The sequence below is a fragment of the Erigeron canadensis genome, chromosome 4 (genome assembly GCF_010389155.1).
Source record: "Erigeron canadensis isolate Cc75 chromosome 4, C_canadensis_v1, whole genome shotgun sequence".
Classification (NCBI taxonomy): domain Eukaryota; kingdom Viridiplantae; phylum Streptophyta; class Magnoliopsida; order Asterales; family Asteraceae; genus Erigeron; species Erigeron canadensis.
Window position 1 is genome coordinate 18,460,377 of NC_057764.1, and position 24,750 is coordinate 18,485,126.

The 24,750-nt window shown below is 31.4% G+C and overlaps 2 protein-coding genes across 2 annotated transcripts; both read right to left on the reverse strand.

The window, feature by feature from the left end:
- Positions 1-8,525: 8,525 nt before the first annotated feature.
- Positions 8,526-10,561, reverse strand: LOC122596418. The gene has a single exon (XM_043768993.1). The coding sequence runs from the start codon at positions 10,412-10,414 to the stop codon at positions 8,684-8,686; it is 1,731 nt and encodes a 576-aa protein (XP_043624928.1). The 5' UTR covers positions 10,415-10,561; the 3' UTR covers positions 8,526-8,683.
- Positions 10,562-17,506: 6,945 nt separating this feature from the next.
- Positions 17,507-23,357, reverse strand: LOC122595208 (protein TRANSPORT INHIBITOR RESPONSE 1-like). Its single transcript, XM_043767544.1, has 3 exons — positions 22,693-23,357; positions 19,922-20,414; positions 17,507-19,223 (listed from the first exon to the last, which is right to left on the reverse strand). Exons 1-3 carry the CDS (start codon positions 23,208-23,210, stop codon positions 18,468-18,470), a joined length of 1,767 nt encoding a protein of 588 aa, XP_043623479.1. The 5' UTR covers positions 23,211-23,357; the 3' UTR covers positions 17,507-18,467.
- Between the last annotated feature and the right edge of the window lie 1,393 nt (positions 23,358-24,750).

The following is a 24,750-nucleotide window of genomic DNA, read 5'->3' on the forward strand; positions in this document are numbered from 1 at the left end:
AATGGCCGTTAGTACCTGAAGGGCGTGATGGCCGTTACTTTTGGTAACTCTTGTTAAGGACTGGTTTTTATAACATTTTGAAAGGTTTATAACTTTTGATCCGTAAGTCCAATCGAGCCATATGACCTATCGTTAGAATTGTATGAGAGTCTAGTTTCTTGTGGTAACAATCATTTGGGTCGAATCTTCCTTTATTTTTAAAAATGTCGAGCCAAAGTGTCTTGTTCTTGCTCGGGAAGATTATTGTAGTGTCTGTGGGTTAGCGACTTGACTTGAACCACTAGACCAACTTGTCCTAGGGATTAGGGATGACATTGATGACATTATGTTATACATTGATAGGTCGGGAACGTTTGGTGATCAATTGACGTTGTAGCTCTATCTAACCTTAACATTTGCAAGGCAAAGGTGAGTTTTCGTAGCTTCATTTACTCTTTTAAGAGTCGGGCTGAAAAGTGTACTTCGTGCATGATGACAATTTGTAAATTACATGTTGTGTGAAGGTTTTGATGATGTGCAATTATGTGTTTTCGTTGTATGGTTACTTGTTTATGTATGATGAGTTTGTTTAGGATAGTTGGGTATATATGGAGGATGATAATGCCTTTGAAAGGTTGGAGATGTGGTGGGAAGGCTGCGGGTGACCCTATATATAAACATCAAAAGCCTTTCAAAAAGTAGTATCATACAAAGTATATACACACGGCGTTTGGTTATGTGTGGACAATGATGGTCATGGATGATCAATTTATGTGCAATGAATACAAATGAGGGTCAAACGGGCACTTTTAGTGCTTGATGACATTATACGGGTACGATACGTACTTGATGACAATTATGGATGACATGAGAACAATTGAGGGACATTGTGTGCAAGTGTAAGATCATTGGTCATGTTAGATACTTAATTGATGTCTAAACTCTTGTTCTTTATGTTTGCGTATGTGATGGATGGCATTGGTATGTGTTCTTGTTCCTTCTTTCCTATGAACTCACCAACCTAGTGTTGACATTCTTTAGTACACTTTTCAGGTAACCAAGATAACCCAAGAGCTTGATTGCATTGCTAGAACTTGGACTATGACCATGGATCCGTGATTCATTTCCCATTGATGGGACTCGCTTAGGATCATGAGCCATCTTTTGATATCATTTTTGTAAAACTCTTGATGGTTGTATGCTCCTTGTGCTTTTGTAACTTGTAAACTAAATGTTGGGTTCACGGAATCCTTTTATTTTCATATAGTCTCGTTCTACGATAATTCCATCTTGTGTCATGCTTTTCATTTCGAGCCTAGCTCGGGGTGTTACAGGTTCATTTTAGGCTAAAAATCACATGTTGAGAATACTTACAACATATCCAACACTTTTAGCACCTCTAAAGGCATTAAACTATACCTTTAAACACTTATTCACATCAACCATTAAGGCATTAAAGCCTTACACCTATAGAACCTTCATCACACATAAACCAATTAAGGCATATAAACTTGACGAAACTTAACGTACACACGATGTTGACTTAACGATTCAAGTTAACCATTAAATAAAAGTTTCGGGATGTTACAATGATAAAAAAATAATAACTCCATACGCCTAACAAATAAGTGAAAAATATCTATCAAGAAAACTGGAATTTGAATTTGAAATGGAGATATCCTCTAAATTAGTCGGCCGAGAATGGATTTGTATCCCATCCAAGTTCAATTTATGTTAATAAAATATCCATCAAATATAAATACTACATAATAAGTATCAAAATATAAACCTTTTTTTCCCCTCTGAAGTCGTACGGCCAAGCAAACAAATAAACAAACAAAAAACCTCAAGCAACAAAACTTCTATTTTTCCCCTCTTTACCATTCGATTCACATCTGGCCTCAAAAGCTAGGATTTTAATCATCACTTTGTCAAAGCAAATTTTATTTGTAAGATTATTATAATTCTTATAAACTTTGATTAATAATAATTTCTTTATAGATTATATTTTATTTTAGGTATCTAAAGAGTGATCATTAATCTTGGGGTAAATTACTTATTCTTTTCTTTTCATATATCTATAAATAAATATTAAAACAATAGTTATCCTAGCATTTTAAACCCTTCTACCATTTAAAGTTATTTTAAAAAATTGCCACATAGGTCTTTATCCTATGTGGCATCTCTATATTTTTTTACAATATATAAATCTACAAAATTATATTATCTAAAACTATTAAATTAAATAAAAATAAAATCTATATATAAACAAAATCTTACAAAAATAAAAGTAAAAAATCACATTCTATATCATAATAGAAACCGTATGAATTTAAAATCTATTTTTAAAATTGGAAAATATTTTGTTTTCAAATAATTTATTTCTTAATTTTACTATCTAATATAGCCAATATTATATATCACATTGTAATATAGTTTTATATCCTTTTCGTGGTGGTGATTTTACGTTTTATAAAAGTATTATCAATTATTAGGTGAATTCAACATAATTTGAATCATAGGTTTGTTCTTTGTAATCTAATTATAATTTGAATTAGGTTTCTAACTATATTTGATTAAAGCTTTTCAACTTTTATGAATTTTATTATTTGATGAAGTAATTAAGTTTTATGAAACTATTTTCTTTGAAAGAGTGTGATGAAATTCTAATAAGTTACATATCACTTTGCAAAAAATAAAAGATCGTTATGATTTTACATTATATTTACATTTTAACTTCATTTTATGTTCATTAATATTGCATGAAGTATAATATGTGATAGTTAATATGAATATTTGATAACGTATGTTTTTATATAAATGCAAAGATTTTCACAAATAATAAGAATTATATTTTGAATTTATCTATTTCAATAAATGTAAAAATTTCCATTTAATGATAATATAGATTTCCATTTAATGATAATATAGATTTATATGTACATGCCTAAATAATGTATAGTTGTTAAAAGTTATTATAAATATTCATATAACTAAAACAACATTTTTAAATAACCGCACATCGTGCGGATAAAAGACCTAGTAAATAAATATATCTTTATACTTATTGATATTTTTGTTATAATTAACCTATTTGATGAATATATATTATGGCAGAATTACAAGAACTAATAAAAGACTTTTTTATGTTAAATTGAAAGCTTGAAGTATAGATCACATTAATCTTAAAAGTTTACGTATTAATTGTAGTGTAATATTTAACATAATCTAAGAAAGCTACATATGAAGACAAATACATCATAATAACATATTTAAATAAGCGTTGGTAAGATTGGAAAGTCTAGATAAATATTTAGTTATAGTAGTCTTTAAAACAGTAAGTTGGAATTGTTTCAAAAACTGATAGATTCAGTTAGTTAACTTTGAAGGGTTGTATCTTAGTCATGAAATATGGTTAAGTCATGTTTTTGGTGTCTAAGTTTAAGTTCAGGAAGTTTACTTTCAGCTGGAAGTGGTTTCGTGTCAAAACATGAAGTTTAGGTTGGTCAAATGAATTTTATAAGAAAACTGCTCAAAGCTGAGTTTTCCGAACAGATTTGAGTTGACTTCAAGTAATCACAACTTGATGTTAGAAGTTGAAAACAAAAAGAATGGATTGTTTTTTTGAAGCTTTAAAGGTCTTTAACTTTTATAAAACTTTTTAGAGTGCAAAGAATAATTTTTCTGACTAGTTTGTAAATATCGAACTTTTAAAAATAGTTAACGTACAAAATAAATTCCGTAAAAATTCATGTAAGTGTCTAACACACCGAAGTTATAGTAGTAAAAATTAAGGATCTTAGTTAGTTCGTTTCATCTTAATTAAAAATACATAAAGTTACCAAAAATTCCAGTAAATATGAGTTTGTAGAATTTAATGATAAATCATCAAAATAAATACTCCATATTAAGTTATGTGACTTGTAACTTAATAAAATATGACAAATCATGTTGCGAATATTTTGAAAGTAGCCATATGTGTATTTCACCAAATATAGGTTACAATGCACGGTTATTGACCATGTTCATAATTGTAACTTGTGCTTATATATGTTGTGTAGGTTCTAGTGATCTTTTTGGACTTTGCACAACTATTTGCTTGTTGACGTGAGTTTCGTGGCCCATTTTTATATTATTTTTGGGGGGAAAATGATGCTCAAAATAATTTTCATTTCTTTTACTAGCTGTGCCAAAACTAGTTTGTTTTATTGGACAAATACGTGTAATTATGAAATGTGTATGCTAGCTTTGCTTGTATGGATTACAATGATGCAGTAGATGTTTATCGATATCTATTGTTGACAATTGATTGCAATGGGTAACCGTGACGACAATTAATCAACTTTATACTCCAGCTAGTAGTTTGTTGGTAAACAATGTGTGGTTGAGTTGTTGGGAAACAGTGATGTGATTGAGTTGTTGGCAAACAGTGATGAGATTTTGTTGTTGGAAAACTATGATAGCATTGAGTATTTGGTATGCATACATGCTACTACACGTTTATATTTATACTTTTGTCCAAACTTCTTATATCATGCACATCAAATTCTTATGTATTACGTTAAACCTACGAATTCATCAACATTATGTTGACATTTTCGAGCATTCATTTTTATGTAACAACAATGCTTAAAAGATTGAACATAAAGATTTTAGGAAGACTAATAAAGAGATCCTCATGGACTCCTGGTTGCATTTGAACATTGAATTCTATTTGCTATTCGCTACATCATTTGTTATTTGGGGCATGTTTCCTAAGACTTATCCCGCTTGATGGAATTACAATTATTTGGATTTTATTTAGTATAATTTCATTATAAAGTCCATGTGTTATGTTATGTCTTTCCGTCAGATCCTACAATTTCGCCTAAGGTAGGGTGTGACAAAGTACCTTTACGAAAGTTTGTTAACAACTCACATGAAGTCCAATTTGACATTTCCAAATTCTCGTCAAATGAGTCAACGTTCGACCCGTATGCTAATTGACAAAGCAAGGAAATATAGTTTTGTATTGAGAGGAAACCTAAGTTGAAAATATGAGTACCCTTGTTCCAAGTCACTAGTTGTCTTTAAAAATAAACGCTTACTCATACGATATCGCCGTCTAAATTCTAGCACGCCGAACTCTGTCTCATCAACAAAGTAAAAGCGTAGCAACCTCTAGCTTGTGATCTCTTTCCATGTCTTCGGATACAATCCGGAAGGGTTTTCCCATTCTTTGTGAAAAAACCCATCATGCCAACGACGTACTTGAATTGTCCGTCTTCTAAAAATAGGCACACCATCTTCATTCTTCTCTTCCTTCTCTTCAGCGACATATATCATATCTAATATCTTGGAGCACATATGTTTCATACACATGTGTATGTTCACTATCTTTATATGGTACACATGTATGTTTCGACTTCAAAGCATTCCACTTATTTTCCTTCGAACTTAAATTTAGACTTCTTTCTTCTTTGTAACTTGAAATAAATTTAAGTAGCCTATTGGGCCCAAGTTGGGCCAAACCTATGAATTAAATGAAAACATGGATAAATTTAAGTGGCCCACTGGCTTTTGCTTGAAATTTGTGTAATTAAACATTTTGTCGGGCTTATTAGGCTCTAATAGGAGGAACAAGGAAGACCATGATGGGTATTGACCGGGGCAGGCCCAAATCACCGGTAATTTCAACAAGCACAAAATTTACAAATCTTTCAATAATATAAGTATAAGAGGAGGTTGAGAGTACATTTGACATCCCTAATTTTATGGCTTCATTTTCTACAAAAAGTTTTATTCTTCTAAATTTATTTTGCTCACTATTTACATATATATATTTTTTAAAATTTAGAATATAACATATTTTGTTGTTTTTTATTAGATGAAAAGAAGACACCATTGGTTCATGTTGAAGATTTGAATCTAACACATATTAATAATCATCTAACAAATGTTATCATTTTGATTCCCTTTGATATATATTTTAGACTACCTGTCTATCAGACGAGACTGAAGACTAGTTCTGAAAGGCCAAAAGTTATTTCACAATGTTTACTAAACTCTCTGAAGCTACTACCATTACTATAATAGAACTACTGGTATTGCTTTAACCGTTTTAGTATAGTTTATAAATACTTATGTTAGAATTTAGAAAAAGTTAATCTGTTTGCAATTAAGAATATTACCTATTTGAAATAATAATGTATAGCCTTTTGTTTTGTGTATAAAGTACAAATAAATGTTTATTGTAATATACTAGCCTAGTGCCCGCGCGTTACCGCGACTCCAATTTATAGCACACGATATGCCATAACGATATTAATTTAGAAGGTGTTTAAAATATTCTTGTCTTTGTCCCCGTGTCTAAGTGTATTGGCTAGATCATACCATATATTCCATCAATCTATCAAAAAAAAAACAAGAAAAACAAAATATTAAGACGATTATAAGCTGGTCATTAACAACAATTAAGAGATGGATAGTGCGTGAATTAAGGAAGGGTAATTTAGGAATATTCAGAAAAGTACTTAATGTCTTAAATTTAACCTCTTTATAAAGAGGTATAGATAAAAAAAAACATGAATTTCTTCGTAAAGGATTTTATTAGACAGTATTAACAATTTCTTAATTTTCATTTTTTTTTTCTTTTTCTCTTTCTTCTTAATTGGCACCAAACCACCAAGACGACTTTTTTTTGTCATTAGAGTTCTAATGAATACCCTTTGAAAATCTATAAACTTATTTTAACTAATTTTTATTTTACAGTATGTCCATAAGAAATCTATAAAATTGTTTTAACTTTTTTTTTTCATCTTTCTCTTTTCCATGATAAAAAGAAAAAATTACTCCCTAAAAGTTATATCATGTCTTGTATAAATTAAAGTTTATATCATATAAATTTTAATGATATTGTTTTTATTCGGTCTCACACAGTCACACGTACCTATAGTGTAAAACTATCCCATTTTCATTTTCTTCTTCAAAAATTCATCATTCATGCTGTGTTCTCGAGTTTTTTATTGAAAGAGAAAGGAAAATAATATGAAGAATTTTTAAAATATTTGTGTTCTTGAGTTTCATTAATGAGAAGAAGAGAAAAGAAAGGAAAGGAGTTGGAAGGAGAGTTTAATACATTTTGGTTACAATTTTTTCCTTCCACTTTTGGGATGATTTGGAAGGAAAGAAAATCTACCCCTTCTCTTCTATTCACCTCTCTTCTTTTCTTTCCCCTTCCTTTAAAAAAGAACTCGAGAACACAGCGTCAGTGTAAAAGAAAATGCTAATAAATATATGAAGAATGAAAAACAAATAAAAAAGACCAAAAAAAAGTGCAAAAATCACCTTGCAAGTTTCAAATGAGTGGTTAATGTTATGGATAATGATAAATTAACCTAATTGGTGTGCCTAAAAATGTGCCTAATTATAAGATGATAACGTGTGGAAAAATCAGAGAGAAAGATTAGGAAAGAGAATTAGTGGAATCCACATATCAAATTTTTAAGGTTTTAAGCATATCTTTAGACACACCAATTAGGTTGATTAATATTTTCCTAATGTTATACCACTAAACCCACACCACACCACAATTTTTTTTTTTTGACAACAGTGTTCAAATGTAGAACCACACCAACCAGTCACCTATAATGATATTATCCATTCGTTGACATTATACAATTATACTTTGATATTTGTATTTAAGAAAACAAAAATGAAATTATGAAAATAAAATCCACTTTGTCAAATGTTTGTTGTAAACTTATGTTTATGAATGGAATCTATGAGTATTATTTCTGAAAAAAACAGTAAGAGATGCATGTACCATCCAATACTAGAAACAATTTAATGCCCACATATTCCAATATACACCATTTATAAGATGAAGATGACAAAATTGGACAGAACAGAACAACAGCTACTACTCGTGGTACTCCATCCTGTATTACTTGTACACCATGAGGAGATTGACAAAATATTGATTGCTACGTTTCACTTGTCCCCCAACCCCACACACCTCCACCATGTGCACTACCCATCCAATACCATTTCCTATCTAACCATATTTGACAAGATTAACCATGTAATCATCAATAAAGTTTTACAATGAGATTTCTCCCATCGGTTAATTGGTTTGTTCGTTCTTTTGCCATATTCGACTAACGTCATAGGCAGCTTCTCGTTGTTTTATGAAATCAGCTACCCTCTTCGGTTAACCGATGTGACAAAGACAAGCGCATGGATCCATTTTTTTTTTTATATATTTCATTATTGTGTGTCAGTTTGAAAATCTGTTTAAAAATAATGTAGTAAAAATGTCATAAAATCTTTAATAGATATACAAGTACAAATGCATTAAGTACTGTAACATATGCTTTTTGTAAATATATCAACATCATTTTCATATAACATAACTAATTCGGGTATTACATCACTATCCTTTGGAAATTTGTCAAAAGCAATTAAAGATGCTAGTATTTGTTCAATCACAGATTTGAATAAATCAATGACAAACCTATAACAACCTATTTCATATATGAAAAATACCAAATCATATCACTTCACAATTTGATAATATAACATGCGGCTACATTTATTTTCATGTGCATTATTAACAATTGGTAACAACTAATTAAACACAAGTATCTAATGTCCATTGTTTTCTTTTGACCAAAAAAACATCACAAAATCAAGATTTACATGCAATTAACAAGTAAATTACAGTTCAAGAATGCCAAATTCCCCTAATCATGCTTCTTAATCGGTTGGAAGACAAGTTCCTAATGATCCTTTTTGCATCTAACACTTGATCATCTGCAAGTTTTTCTATATTCTTCAAGTACTCAGAGCATAAAATTTTCCTTCTCCCTTCATTACAAAAAGTTAATGACATGATTATTGAAAGTAAAAGCTTTCTGTTACCAGAATTACCTTCTTGTAGATCAACCAATTTTAGTAGCAAGGTCACATTTTGGTCATTTTGCACAAATCTTTTTTGGTTTCTAGGCATCATCACCAATCGCAAAAGCGTCTCAGCTGCCATCTCTCGTCCCTCAAATGACTTCGCGTCAAGAAACTTAACGATTTCTTGTATAAATCCTGCATCACCCATTGCCTTCTTGAATTCATCTGAATTCGCCGAAAGCCAAAAAGCAGTCCTTAAAGCAGATTCTTGAATAGAAACCTCACCATTTTGAAGAAAATAAAGTATATGATCCAAAAAACCATATGTTCTTAAACTATTCATATATCCAACTGAATCTGTACATAACATCATAACAGCCTTCATGGATTTCTCTCTTGCCTTAGACGAATACAACGATTTTGGATCAATAACACGAACAAGAACACGAATTCCACCTTCATTCACAATCAAACCCCTCACAAATTCATTCCCAGATGCCATAACTTGAATTAACTCAATTGCACCAATTTGTGAAGCCTCATTTTTCGACTTAACTAGCTTAATACACATTAAAATCGCGCCTTCTTCAACTACAAACCTCTTAATCTCCTCAACACCAATAAGATTTCTCAATACCCCACATGCCAAACCAACTAATTCACCCCCAAAAACACCTTCATCACAACCACTTCCACATATTTTTAACAAAATAGATACACCACCATTAGCTGAAACTGACCAAGAATTATCCGAATTCATAGTAATTTTCATTAAACACCTTGTAGCTAATTCTTTTCCTAAATCACTCCCATTTTCCAAAACCTTAACCAAAGATGAAACAATCCCCATCCCAACTAGTACATTTTTATACGAATCAAACCCGCAAATCGTTACAACCGATTTTAGCCCTTCTTCTTGAACTCCAACATCTTTGGAACTCAAAAATTTGATTAAAACATTAACAAGTCCATCAACTTCCATTGCAAATTTAACATATCTTTCATCTTCTTGTATAACTTCATTAAAACAAATCAATGCTTGTTTTTTCATCTCAATTTTGCCAACTTTAAACCTACACATCAAATCTTTGACATAAAACTTTATATCGTCTCTATTCGCATTAAACCCTGGCTTCGATACCACAATTGCGTAGTTTACATTGGATATAGAGGGATCATTGTTAACAAACTCAACTAAACATTTCAAATTCTTGTCAAATTTAGCAAATATAATATCAAGATCACTTTGCATTAACAACTTCCCACTATACGTACATTCGATACATTTATTAGCCAAATTGTTACAACAAGTTGTTGTATCTTGAAACAACTCAATGATGCCGGAGAGTATTGTGTTGGGGTTGCCGGAATCTTGAATTTCCGGCGGGAGAGATGATAGGATTGAAGTAATTTCTTCTAGTTTGTTTCTTATTAATTTCCATTTAGATGGGAATACTTTTATTGAATGAGAGAGATATATTAATGAAGATATTTGATCGGTGAGTTGACGGAATCTTGAATTTCCGGCGAGGTTGGGTGTTTCTTGTATCATGTTGGTGGCTTGTTAAATTTGGAAGAAACCCATTTTCCGGCAGGGATTTCTGTGGGGTTGTTTAATGTTTATTATTATTATGAAAGATGGAAGTAATGAGAACGATACATAATAAGTGATGGCCTTATCTTTATGTGTGTAAAATATGTAATGTTTTAGTTCCGTCTTATTTCAAGTTTTTTATTTGACCTTTTTTAAGTTTTTTCCATTTTTGTTAAACTTTTTTTCGGGTGACTGTATTATATAAGGTTTTGATTATTTGAAAATTAAAATTTTCGTAAAAATTAGAAAACAGCCTAGAACACAATATGATCTGAATTTAACGCAATATGTTTTTAATTTTAAAAAAAAAACACTTTGTGTTAAGTTCATATCATACTGTTTGAACAATTTTTTTATTTTCACGCGATATCAAAAACACACTTTAATTTAAAACTTAACACAATGTGTTTTTTGATTACATAAAAAACAAATTTAAAACATATTGTGTTAAATTCAGATTACAGTATGTTTTGATTAGTTTTCTAGTTTTTAACAGAATTTTTAGTTTTCAAATAAATATTTCACGTATTATATAACATTTTATTTCAACATTAACTATTAACTATACGAATAAATTGGATTTTAAATATATAATTTTCATGAAATATTACGAGTATATAATACCAACAATAATTGTTATGATTAAAATTTAAAAAATGAAACTTAAAATATTAGAGTATGACATGTAAAATGAGACACAAAAATATATTAAAACCGAATACATGTAATTTACTAAACTACTCACTAAGGGTTATGAATAATACTTATGAGATGGAACCAAAACCTACATAACATAATCAATAGGATGAAAGACCCCGACGTCGAGACCCAGCCGACAACCACCTTGGCGTTATTGTGTCAACCGTCAAGTTGTTGGTGTCATGGAAAGGTCGTTGGCCTAACATGAGGGTATCATCAGTTCATCACCGAGTGAAAAATGGGGTCGTTCGATTTAATGCTGTTTTTATTTTTTCTAATTGTTTTACTAGTTATTGAATATTGAAAGGTTTATTTTTTTGGATGAGGATCTTCTCAAGTAATTAATTACCTATCAAATTCATATTATGAGATAATGAAAACTAATAAAACTAAAAGCCTATAGTCCAATATTTTAAATTATTGTCCTAGAAGTAAAGGGATTGTGATGTGGTATTGATGTAGTGATGTGATAACGTGAATGTTATAATAAACCTTATGAATTGTTAATTTATATTTGATGTCATAAATATATTTTATTTATTACAAAAATACAACTTTTATAAAACTTACATGTGGATAGTAAATATATCATTTGTTCTGATAGTAATATCAATTCATTTGTGAATCCTTGGGAAATATTAGAATAGATGTATTAAACTATTTATTTGTTAAATATAAACTTTTGCTCAATAAAAGGATGTTAGTAATAAATTGGTGTATTTTTTTTTGTTGGAATTGCATAAATTGTGGTTTGTTATTTGGTAATGTTGGTCATCATACTATCACTTTTATCATGTAGGTAGTTTAGTAATCAACTTGGCAACTTGGTTTGTCAATAAACGTGTCCCGAGTGACCTAACTAAAATTTAATAACACTATGTGTATATTTGACGTGATGCATGGACAACATATTTTTATCGTATCCATAACTTTTTGAGATTTATACAACAATAATAAGAAAGTCATAGTCATATAAAATTGGATATATTTATAAAGGTTTGTTTCTGTAAAATAATTATTAAAGTTCATTAAAATAAAGAAAAATCTTAATAACTAAGTCCTGATAAAATTAACACACAAATATTGATAATCAAAAAGTTGATGCTACAAAACTCATTTGATTCTTTTTACGACAATATTCATTCAAAACAAAAAGTTTTCGAGTTTGAAAAGAAGAATAGAATTAATTACTGATCTATTTTGTAAATTATGAAATGAAAGATAAGAAGTTAGGAATTAAAGGAGTAAGGTTAGAAAAGATGGGTTGGAGATTATTATACATATTGGTTTATTAATGCTGGAAAAAACACAAATAATACAAAACAAGATTGAATATAAAATGAAGGATAATGATTAACATGTTTAATTGATGTGCCTAAAAACATGCATAAGAATATATATGATGATGACACATTTTATGATGAATGATAAAAATTAAGAGAGAGAAAAATCTAAATACATATGTCAAACATCTAAAACATTAAGCATATTATTAGGTTTATATCTTACGCATATCAATCATTTTCCAAAATGAATAGGGAATAATAGTTAGTTTAGATTAACAAATGATGATTTATATAATAACTTTATCCATAGAGAAATGGATAATGAAAAGATTTTTGATGAGGGATGAAAACTGATAAAATTAACAAACCACATAGATGATTTTTGTAATTTACTTAAAATTGTATGATGCATCATGATTTTCAATCAATAAGAAATAAAAATCATTTTATTTATTTTATTTCAATATTTGCTTCATGAGAAATTACCACAAATCGTCCATGTGGTTTGTTCAGTTCGCATTTTCATCCCTATGCTTTTTTTGTTTTATCATTAGGTGTCCATGTACTTTTCATTTTCATTGGCAATCGTCCCTGACACTAACGACCGTTAGTTTTCATCCGTTAAACCCCTCATGTGTAATGCATACGAGGGCATTTTCGTCCAGTTTGTAACCACAGGAACTATTTGTGATAAAACTAACATCTTTGAGGTTTACACACTTCATCATCTTCCCCCACAATTTCGGTCACCAACCTTGAGCGGTCGGTCACCACCCGCCACTGCAAAAAAACTCGCCGAAAGCAGAGAACCACCACCTCACTTCATCTTTCTACCCCCTATCTCTCTCTCTCTCTTCTCTCTCCCGTATCTGATTTCCGGCCACCCTTCTCTTTAACCGTTGCTGCCGGAAAGACGTCACCGGAAAACTCATTTTCGAGATTTCCCCCGTGTATCTTTGACTTAGAACTCAAGGTTGGTACCAAAACAATGAGACACAAATTCCCCAGAAACCCTAGCCAATAGAAAACCCCTCTTGGCAAGTGGTGGGTTGGTGGTGTTCACAGCGATTCAAACCAGAGAGAAAAAGGAACCCGTTTTAGGGTTTTTAGAGAGAGATCGCGTGAGGTGGAGGTCAAAAACGGAGGTTGCCGGCGTGGGGTGGTGGCTATCGGCTTTCGACGACTTTTCCGGCATTGGCAGGCGGTGACTGGCCGGTCAGAGATAGTAGCGTAAATTATGAGGGAAGATGATGAAGTGTGTAAACCTCAAAGATGTTAGTTTTATTACAAATAGTCCATATGGTTACAAACTGGACGAAAATGCCCTCATGTGCATTGCACGCACATGAGGGGTTTAATGGATGAAAACTAACGGTTGTTAGTGACAGTGACAATCAGCAACGAAAATGAAAAGTACATGAACACCTAATGATAAAAAAAAAACATAAGAATGAAAATGCGAATCGAACAAACCACATGGATAATTTGTGACAATTTCTCTTGTTTCATTTGAACCATTAACAAAATATTATATGAATTTTGCTAAAGAAAGCCTTATAGGTTGTTGTTAACTTTATATATTATAAAATTTAAAGATAGACATTTTAATATTGAATATATAATTTTTTTTATACATGTTAAAAACAATCCATAAAGGTACATTTAATGAATCTCAAGTACATCATCAACAAAATCCGAACAGGGAACAAATTATAATGCAAAATTTCTTATTGCACTTTCTATATCAAAGCTCCATTACATCTAAGCCAACACTATATACAAAGCACTAAAATTATGAGTTTATTATACATTAATACATGATTGGCCGGGTAGATCATCACGTACTGATGGATACGTTTTAAGGCACAATCCATGAGATAAGAAGGCTGGGGTGGAAGAAAAAACAATTGCAAAACACTCACCCTACCATGTGAACTCTATTATGTTGTTGGTTAACTCAAAATCCACGTGAACCTCAATTAGGATAAGAAGCTCTAAGTCATTGTTTTATCTTTTTGTTTATATCTTACTATCACTTTTCTTGTACTTTAGTGCGCTAAACGAGTCAAAGTATACTTAAATTCGAATCACTAAAAATTCAATTTAAGCCGAGCTTTTACGAGTTTGAAACCTAACTTAGAGTTCGTTTAGTAAACGAGCTTGAGTTTCCAGCACTCAACTCAACTGGGGCTTGCAAGTCAACAGGTGAGGGTTTTTAATGTTTGTATATTTAACAACAAAAAATAACTCTTTTTTAAAATTATCTTAAATAATAAGATAATTTTAAAATCATTCATATTATGGATTGACTCAAAAGCATTACTCTCAAATTCAAAGTTTTTACTTAATTAACTAACCCTAGATAATTGATGATAGGTTTTAGTAAAACCATTCGAAGACCATGAGCTTTTTGAAAGTTAAGGACAAATGGGCAATCAAGTGGTGGCCATAAGAATTTCAGTCATTTGGCTGAGTCGAAAGGAAAAAAAAAAAGAATGTCCTAATTCTTAATGAATTCAAATATACAGATAAAAAAATTTTAGAACTAAGACTTTCTACAGTAAAAAATTATAATACAAGAAATACATATCATAATAGTTAACCGATAATTCTTGACGCTCGCCTAGCATTCCTTATAACAAATTGGTTGAGTAGCTATTCGAAGTTTATACTCCTGTATGCAAGATTGCATGAGAGTATACAGTCCATCTTAAATGGCACTGTTGGAGGTCAAACTATTAACATCTAACAACCATCATTAGAAAAAATATATACATGTATATAGCAATATTCGTGCACATGTGATCAAAAATTCAAATCTACACATAATTGTATAACAGATGATAATCCATGCTCCACACAATTATAAACTTCAAAATTACACATAAGTTATTCAGAAAACTATCAAAAAACAATTTTCATGTAAAGAACAATCATCGGTTGGGCTTGATATGAAAAGTTCTTAAAGGTTCTCGCAAAAAAAGGTTCTCAAATAACTTTTCACTATGTATATATATATATATATATAAACACTAATGCTCAGGCCCGTCCAATTGATGGGTAGTCTCAAATTATATTAATCAAAAGCTAAAAAATTGGAATTTAAGTATATTAATCCCTATGACAAGGGGACATATGAAAATTAACTCCATATAAATATTGATTTCAGTTTTTCTTTTTTTTCAACTTTAGTTAAATAAAAAATTTGCCATTTGTTATATCTAGAATTACTACAAACACAAACAACAAATTTAGACTAAACGATTTAGAGTTAAGCTCAACAAAAAGAGAAACAAAAAGTGTACAATATACAATTTGAGAAATACATATCATTTCATCAACAAAGACTATCTCGAACGTTTTAATTTTTTCGGGTTATTCCACTTCGAAACAGTCCATACATGCACAACACGGAGTCGTAAATGATGGTTAACATGTATTGCCTTAAGATCTTCAAGATGAACTAATGTGGTCTTATTTTTTTTGTTGAAGAATAAGCAATAATGAACCTATAATAGATAACAAACTAAATTAAAAGAGATATAATAATAATAATAATGATGATGACGATAACGATGACGATGACGATGACGATGACGATGACGATGCGGATGACGATGACGATGACGGTAATCTTTAAAAATTAAAAACATGTTACCTGATATAGGAAAAAGGTCGAATCTTTTGGTAGTCGACTTTTTTTTTTTGGTTTGGTCGTAGGTCTTTTTTGTGAGAATATGTGAATGTTTTTTCTGGGTTCTATATATATAGAGAATAAAATAATAATAATTTTTGGAAGTCTCTTTTTTTATTATTGATAATACAAAGGTCGGCATTAATAAACATAACTATTAAATAAATATTAAAAACTAGATGATTAATAAGAAGGAAGGATTAGGCTTTAGGAGAGAGATTAGGGTGACAAGTGTACCCTCAACCCCTTTTTTAGTTATATTATTATAGATTTCAAAATTTTTTATTCTCCTTCAAAATATGTCCAAAAAATCATATCTTTTTCATTCTATTACCAAGCTCATTTACAAACCAAAAGCTCCCTTAATTTTGGCGTCAACAAATACTTAAACTTTAATCAAGAACGTTTATTAAGTTACTCTTCAAATCAAAGTTTAAACTTCTTTCATCATTATCTGTTATTACATTGTGGCTTAAGTGCCCGGTGGCCTTTAGATCTTAATATTTGGATCTTTTGTATCTTGATTTACAAGGGAAGCCACATTGCCGACCAAGCATGTGCAATTATATCATATTGTATCAAATTTTAAACATATATATCTTGGCCAGTTTATAACATTTTTATTACTAAAAGAGTTTTGATTTTTTGTGTGCCACTGCCAATGATGCATACGTACATCAAATAGTTGAACGCATATGACACATTAGTTGATCAATGTGTAATGACCAATACTGTAAAAGTTTATGCATATATATTTTTAGAAACGCGGTGATCAATATATATTTTTTTTACTTTTATATCAACAAATATGTTTCACAATATTATACAGTACAATACCTTAAATCATGTTTGGTGATGTGGGGCTAAAAACTTGTGGTGTATCACCAGAATGATTAAGCATATGCAAACCAAAAGTTCTAGTTGTAGGATGCGAGTGCAAGCTAGCAATTTGAATCTCGTAGAATCATAAGCAAAAGGGAGAGCTTACAAACTCTAATCGAACTCAGAGCGTGTTAGGCTTAGAAACAATCGTTTCATAGAGACCAATTAAATAGAACTAGCACCTACTTATGCGCCTCTTATGTTGGTGACACCAAAGGAAAGCTGTTGATTTGGAGCTTGTCGCCACCATGATAATCATCGTTATACCCTATAATTCATGTTGTTTCATAGTTCCCCATGAAATGATTGGATTGTGTAGGTTTCAACAAGTGTTGTTGATTATAGTTCAAGTTCAAAGTGGCTCAACAATATTATGGGTGATTGCTTTAGACCTCCAAACATCTAAAAACAGTTGGGTCTCAAGTATTTGTGAGGTGATAAGACGTAAGAATAGTTGGGTCTCATGTATAGACGATGGTAACAATTTAATTGTTTGCAAACGGGTGTTATTTCACGTTTTGAAACGGTTTGTGACATAATGTTGCTCTTTTGAATAACAAAATGATAACAAATATCTAGATGGGTTTGGTACGTAGTAAGGTTGGATGCTGTTCAGTTCAAGTCAAATTCTTCTTTTGTTTCAACTCAAATGGATCAAGGATCTGTATTCCGCCAAGGCGCCAATGTGAGTTCTGAAGGCAATTCAGTTTCTGAATTTCTGTAGGAACACTGATCATCTAACCACTACGACTTAGAAATCATAATGATCAGTTTCTAAATTCTTGATAAATCAGCATTAACTACACCAACACTAAGAATGATGAACACAATATTCATTTCACATCACCTTTTTCACCAAACTGATCCACTAATCCTTCAAATAATTCATCAAATTGAATTAAAACATTTGTTTATCCAAGTAACACAACTTCAAATGGGACATCCTCATCCAAAAACCATGTTCTAAAATCGGTCTTATTGCAGCTTATTATGTAATGATCATTATTAATACAAAGATCCAAACAATGTCATAACAATTGAAATTTGCCATAGAATAGACAAATTCTCAGACATATGTTTTTTAGTTCAGAGACGAGTGCACAATCTTGCAGTATAAAGCAGGAAGAAGCTCATGAATAATGATGTGTGCTATTCATTATCAGTTATATCTCGTCTACCAAATGAAATTGCTAACCTTATCCCACGTAAAAGAGAAAGATCACGAAACCGAAGTAAGAAGAATACCAGTTTACTTTCACAAGCGACGTATATACATCTTATTGATCGGTTGCAGAACTATCACAGACCTTTCTGAAGTGCCTTTGCCAAATTACCAGAATCAGATTTGTAAGTTATGGTGGATCCATTAGCAAATCACCACAAGTATGCACCTTGTAGCTTGTTCTTTGGCTGTTGTGATGCACCAGCACCAAATCGGATTGGGTTGAAATCAGAGGGTGAGAACAAATGGTGGTGCATCCCTTCGTGGTCCAGCCACGGTTCGATAGACATAAAGTTTATGAGCCTGGCTATCATCACTACCTTCGTCTTTCATCACCTCAACATTTAACCTAGGTTTCTCTTTAGCCAATTCCCTACAACCATTCATAGTCAGATTACAAGCAGACATCCATAAGGATCGCATTGACTCGTATTTGGTCAAACCCGAAAGCAAAGCAGCATTCCCAAACGGGCAGTCTCGTATCTCAAGCTTCTTCAGTTTTGGGCAGCCTCCCAATACACACTCCATTCCCAGATCACTACTGCCTGCAAAAGCCACGGATAGTGTTTCTAGATTTTTGGCGTATTTTCCAATGTACTCGAATGTACGGTCAGTTAAGAGACCAGACACTGCAAGCCGTTGAAGCTTAGTACAAGTCTTGACAATGGCGCCAAATCCTTCGTCCATTGGCTCCTTGGTCAAATAATCAGGTTGACCTGGGCTCATTATGCAAAGACGGAAGTGAGTGAAATCCGGGCAGTTTCTGGCAATGGTGGCAACAGCAGCGTTTGTCATTTGGCGACAAAAGTATAGAACATAATGGAGTTTTGGGCAGCCACGGGAAACTGCTACAAATCCGGATTCAGTCACACCAAGGAAGATTTCTTGGTCAAACGGGTCGGCTGGAAAAACTCTAAGTTCTTCAAGTAATGGGCAGCAAGATCCAACAGCTTCTAGGCCCTTATCACCTACAGTATCAAGAAGCTATACCCGGAAAAGGGCACTATTAGCTTATAATATGATGGTACTAAATCAACCACTCAAAATCTACAACCATTTGTTGCCCACTTTGATCCAAAATGCAATTCTAGAAAAACGTAAGCTTTTTTGGTTTTTTGCTTAAAGATAGTTGAAGTTTAACAAAGAGCAAGTATACCCTTTAAATGGTAATTTACTTAAAGAACAAAGTTAAGGGTTCAAAAATACATAATTTGAAAAGATCGTCCGACTTGACACTTTATGCTAAATCTCTTATTCCAGGAAAAAGTAGCCTTTGTTTTTCATTTATGCAAGAACAATTATAAATGCAACAGTAGGGCCGTGATGATTTTAAAGGGTTTCTGGATGTTCATTTAGAAAGTGATTATGTGAAATTGGATAAGTATAACATTTGTTGTAATAAAATGTGAGCTAAAAGTGCTTATGCTGTGAAAGTTGTTATAATAATCGTACGTTTGACAGTTTGATAATTAAATTGGATTAAGATAAGGGTAAATAAGTAACAGCTTATCGAAAACCGATTATATGACCCAACACGTTTAGATAATCGGAATACAGATCTGTTTATCCAAATACTGGAAACTCATTGTTTAAATCGCAATAATCATATAGACACATAAATGATATAAGCAGATTAAGATTCAGACAGACTAAAAACAAATACTAATAATGAAGCTACTTACCCAGAGGCGACGAAGACTTTTACAGTGAGAAAGAAGATTGGCAAGTTCCACACTAAGTAAAGTTGCGTAGCTCAAATTCAAAAACGTGAGACTGGCACAAGCAGGAAATATAACTGGGAGATAAAGTGGAGTGGCATCCCAAAAACCCGAAAGAGTTTGTAGTTTTTTACATTTACTGAATGTATTTTTGAGCTCCTTGACTGGACCTGAGACCAGTTCTTGCATGAAGGTTCCAGTACCAAGTTCCACCAGTTGAGGAGCATGTGAAAGAAGCTTTTGCAATTGATCCAAACTTACATTGCGATTAACTTTTAAAACCCGTAAAGATTTACATCTAGAAATGAGCTTTTCAAGGGCGTCAAAACTGACTTCACTGTTCAAGCTTGCAAAGTTAAGAATTTCTAGTGAAGTTAAGCTTTCTGGGAAGCAACTTAACCAATGGCCACCAAGATCATCAATCCCATTTTCTTGGATATCCAATTCTGTCAAGTTCCTACACAAGAAATGGTATCAGTTTCAGTTTTGGATTCTACTTAAATGCGAACATGTTTTTGGTTTAGAGTTAAGACATCAAATAAGAATCTCTACCCAGAGTGGAATATAAACTAATTCATAAAGTCATCTACAATCTTGAAAGAAATGGAAATAAAACAGGCTCCATATATGATTAATTTGGATGTAACACATCCCAAAATAAAAATGTAACACATCCCAAAAGTAACCAAATATAAAGAACCAAATATTTGGTTATTTATATAGGTTCCAATTAAAATAAAACAAGTATATTGCCGTTAGAAAGAATAAAATAAAACAAGTATTAAAGTAAAACAAATAAAACAATATGTTTTTTTTCATTGAAAATCACCGTGCATCAATATATATACTTGTGTTTCGTGAATTTTTGTGCATCAATTATATCATAATCCAAGGGTCAAGATCTTATCCTATTTGTTTTACCTTAATACTTGTTTTACAATAACCAACCCCTATATATATATAGTATATATATATATATGCAACATACATTCACTTCGTTCCAATGCCTGTAACACAACCCAATAATAACAAAGTATGCAACGTACTTTCAAGTTTTGTTTCGATTATTAACAAGTTTAGGTGACGCGTACAACTTTTTCGTCTTATAATACATGCATCAGTTGCATATGAACGAAAATTAAACAGCTATAGACTTACTAGAATAATCATGTTATAAATCTATTAACAAAAAAACTTGACTAATACAAATGGATGCATAGGACCCATATATAAAAAAAGATATAACTATATTGGCATGTTAAAGGTAGGTGAAGAAGACACGAAATCAAACTGGAAACATGATTATCCAATTTATGTTCTGTAGTGAATGACATCAAGAACATGCCATCCATTAAATAGGTCAAATGTCACAATCAAAAAAAGCAGCCAAAGAAAAAGCCAAAGGCAAAAAGAAACCATAAAGTAGTACTACTACCACCACCTCAGTTTCCACTCAAAAATACCATCCCATATCCCATATACATTTCATAAAAAAAGATTAACCATTCACAACAAGAAAAAACAAGGCTATTTCACTAGTTTTATAATAGATTAAAGTCATTAGATTGTAGCATAATTCTTTAAAAGTTATACGTTTAGTCATGTATTCTTTTTGTTTAATTGGATAATTGTAGTATTATATGGATTATAAAAAAAATTAAGTAAACTTTATTTATATTTTTTTGGACGTTTTTAACATTAAAACTTGGATCACCTGGATAACCGATAACCTGATGAGGTTACTAAAATAGTTTATGCTGATCCAATCCAATTGAACTTGAAGACTAAGTTATCTTTTCTATGTCAATTTTACCCAATAGCCAATGCTCACAAAGCAATCTCATTAAGTTTATTATGAGCTAAATGAAGCATTGAAGCACAAATACATCATCTTTTTTACACAACTCAGACCTAAATCTTCTAAATTAACTGCATTCCCCATTAATTTTTTTTGAGGTAAATGAAATACAAAGACATGATCTTTTTTACAAAAATCAGACCCAAATCTTCTAAATCAATTGCACTTCCCATTAAGTTTATCATGAGCTAAATGAAGCACAAACACATGATCTGTTTTACACAAATCAGTCCCAAATCTTCTGAATTAAGGGCACTCAACCATTGAGTTTTTATGAGGTAAATGAAGTACAAAAGCATGATCTTTTTCTACACAAACTATAGCCAGTGCACCCCCCATTAATTTCCACAGCCAAATTAGACACCAAAGCAATGATCTTTTCCAAAACAAATCAAAACACCACATGCAAATATCTTTTGCTTTTTTACCCTTTTCATTCCTATCCATTAAACTATTTCCACTTTTCATTCAAGTTGATGTGATGACAATAATTATTATAATACCAATATTCTCTTCAACCAAATTAATCCATCTAAAAATAATTTCCAAAAATGTCATCAAACCAAAATACTTATACTTCCTAATATTACAATCAAGATTCAAGAATAACATTCAAAAGATAAAACAAACAAGAATATTGATCTTGTTGCTCCAAAATCAAACAATCAAAATGGATCCAACTGCTTAAAATTATTATTATTATTTTCTTACCATAGTAAATGTGTTTGATTGTGACATACATCTGAGTTAAAACAAACCTTATTCGTTAATCCGTTTAATATTTTCTAATGAACATTTCCACATCCCAAATCAAAAAACTCATGTTCCTATGACAAACACACAACTTTTTAATTAAAAAAAAAAAAAAAAAACTTACTTGCAATGAGTGGCAATAGCTTTAAGCCCATCAGTACTAAACCCATCACAACTTAATAGCGACAACTTCTTAAACCCAACAAATTTCGTCGCTAAAAACTCCAAACTTTCGTCACTAACAACCATTCTTTTCAACCTTAATTCTTCTAGCGACGAAGAATAAGCCGTCGCTAAAACATCCAACCAAGGAAAAACATCAGCACCCCAATCATCAGGGACCAAATTAAAATCAGAAAATCTTGGTTTTCCTTTAAGGGTCAAACTTTGAATCTTTGGAAATCTAGCGACGACAATCTCGGGTGTCACTGAGTAACAGTTTCCGATGAACACGTGGCGCCTGCTCCATCGTTCTGCGTGGTACCAATCTTTGCATACAAGAGATACTGAGCTACGGTCTTTGTTTGAGTTTATTAGTGACAGAACTCGTTCTAGTAACTCGTCTGGAAACCGGGTTAACTCGGATGGGTGTACTGAGTTGACTCGGTTGACTGTTTTAGATCGTTTTGTGTTTTGATCCATTTTGGGTTTTTGTTTAGATGGGTTTAAGGTTTGATAATTACATGATGATGATGATGATTTTGGTGATTAAAGAAGACATTAATGGATTTGTGTGTGTTTTTTGTGTTTCTCTTTTGGGTTTCTCTGTCTAAAAAACACAGAGGAGATGAGTTTGGTTTTTGGTGACTTTTAAAAGCCAATAGATAATTTTACACATTTGGTCCTTCAGTTATAAGATGATTTGCCGTATTTTTATCTCAAAAGTTGCACAAATGTCATGAATCACAATAAACTTGAACTTCCAAGCCAACAACCCAAAGTCAAAATTTTATTATGGAATCGTCCAAAATTTTATACGAGTACTAAAAGTAAATTATAAGATTTATATCAATTTTGAATTTGAATTTTAATCCCCTTAAAACTAGATAAATACATTAAAATCATATTAAAAATATGTAGTATTACATGTGTGATTGTCATAACCACTCTTGACAACAACATAACTTCGTCACTAAATATTGGTGATGAGTTGTGCCCGTAATTTTTTTTTTATACACCGTCAAACATGCTTCAAAATATAAAATTATATAATTATATAAGACATATTATAAGATTGAGTTTGTTGTTGTTATATATAAAACATATTTAATGATAATGTATATATATCACCACCTCATTTTGTTGTTAGCTAGGAAGTTCTATTCTTATTATCATGTTACTCATGTTTTTTTTGGGAAGGTGAATTTTTCTTTAAACTTCGTTTCGTGATTTGATAGCGAGAGGTCTAGCATACATTATTTTAATTGGGTCCGTGCTAGAGAGCTCTCTCGAAGTAGAATTGCATATTTCAAATACCCGATGGGGAAAACCCCCTACTAATCCGCCCAAAGGCATGACAATTAATAGGGGTAAACTCTGCCCCACAGACTTGAACATGTGTATACCCAAGTCAAACTCTCATAAAAGGACTACCTATATCTCAAAGTTGGTGGAATGGAATTCGAACCTGAGACCTATAGATCACCAGGGAAACTCCAAACCACTCCACCAACTCATCATTGATATATTACTCATGTTTTAATACTTATTAATCATATATGTCAAATGAAATATCGAGTCCTATATATATTTGAGATTAATCACATGTATTTAATTTATATTTATGGTGGGTCTGGCTAAGTTTTAGGCTCCAAATTTCTAAAAACATAAAGATTTTTCAGCGAAAGCTTTATATTAAAAGTTTATTGTGCGATATGGTTCTTTAATGTATGTTAGATCTTCCAATATTTGCGAATAACTGACATCTTTCAAAAAATAAATAATGTGAATGTATACTTATACCTAATCTATTACACCAAATATTATAAACTACTTAAAACTTAGAATTGAACCTAAAATCACTATTCTAAAAGGAGTTTTTTGAATTAAATTTCTAAATACCTAGTTTTGAACTCATGACATCTAAAAAGGACATAAGCTTTGTTAATTGACTCTATCTAGACTAAAAACTATTTACAAGTAATAACTAACATTTGCCTAACAACTATTTACAAGTAATAAC

What these genes read in the sequence shown, in the direction of transcription:
- LOC122596418 (XM_043768993.1), bottom strand. Translation starts at nt 10,414, where the DNA reads ATGATACAAGAAACACCCAACCTCGCCGGAAATTCAAGATTCCGTCAA.
- LOC122595208 (XM_043767544.1), bottom strand. Translation starts at nt 23,210, where the DNA reads ATGGATCAAAACACAAAACGATCTAAAACAGTCAACCGAGTCAACTCA. An exon ending in GCTATTGCCACTCATTGCAA is followed by an intron (nt 20,415 to 22,692) that starts GTAAGTTTTTTT and finishes TTTCTTGTGTAG; the next exon opens with GAACTTGACAGAATTGGATA. An exon ending in AAAGTCTTCGTCGCCTCTGG is followed by an intron (nt 19,224 to 19,921) that starts GTAAGTAGCTTC and finishes TTCCGGGTATAG; the next exon opens with CTTCTTGATACTGTAGGTGA.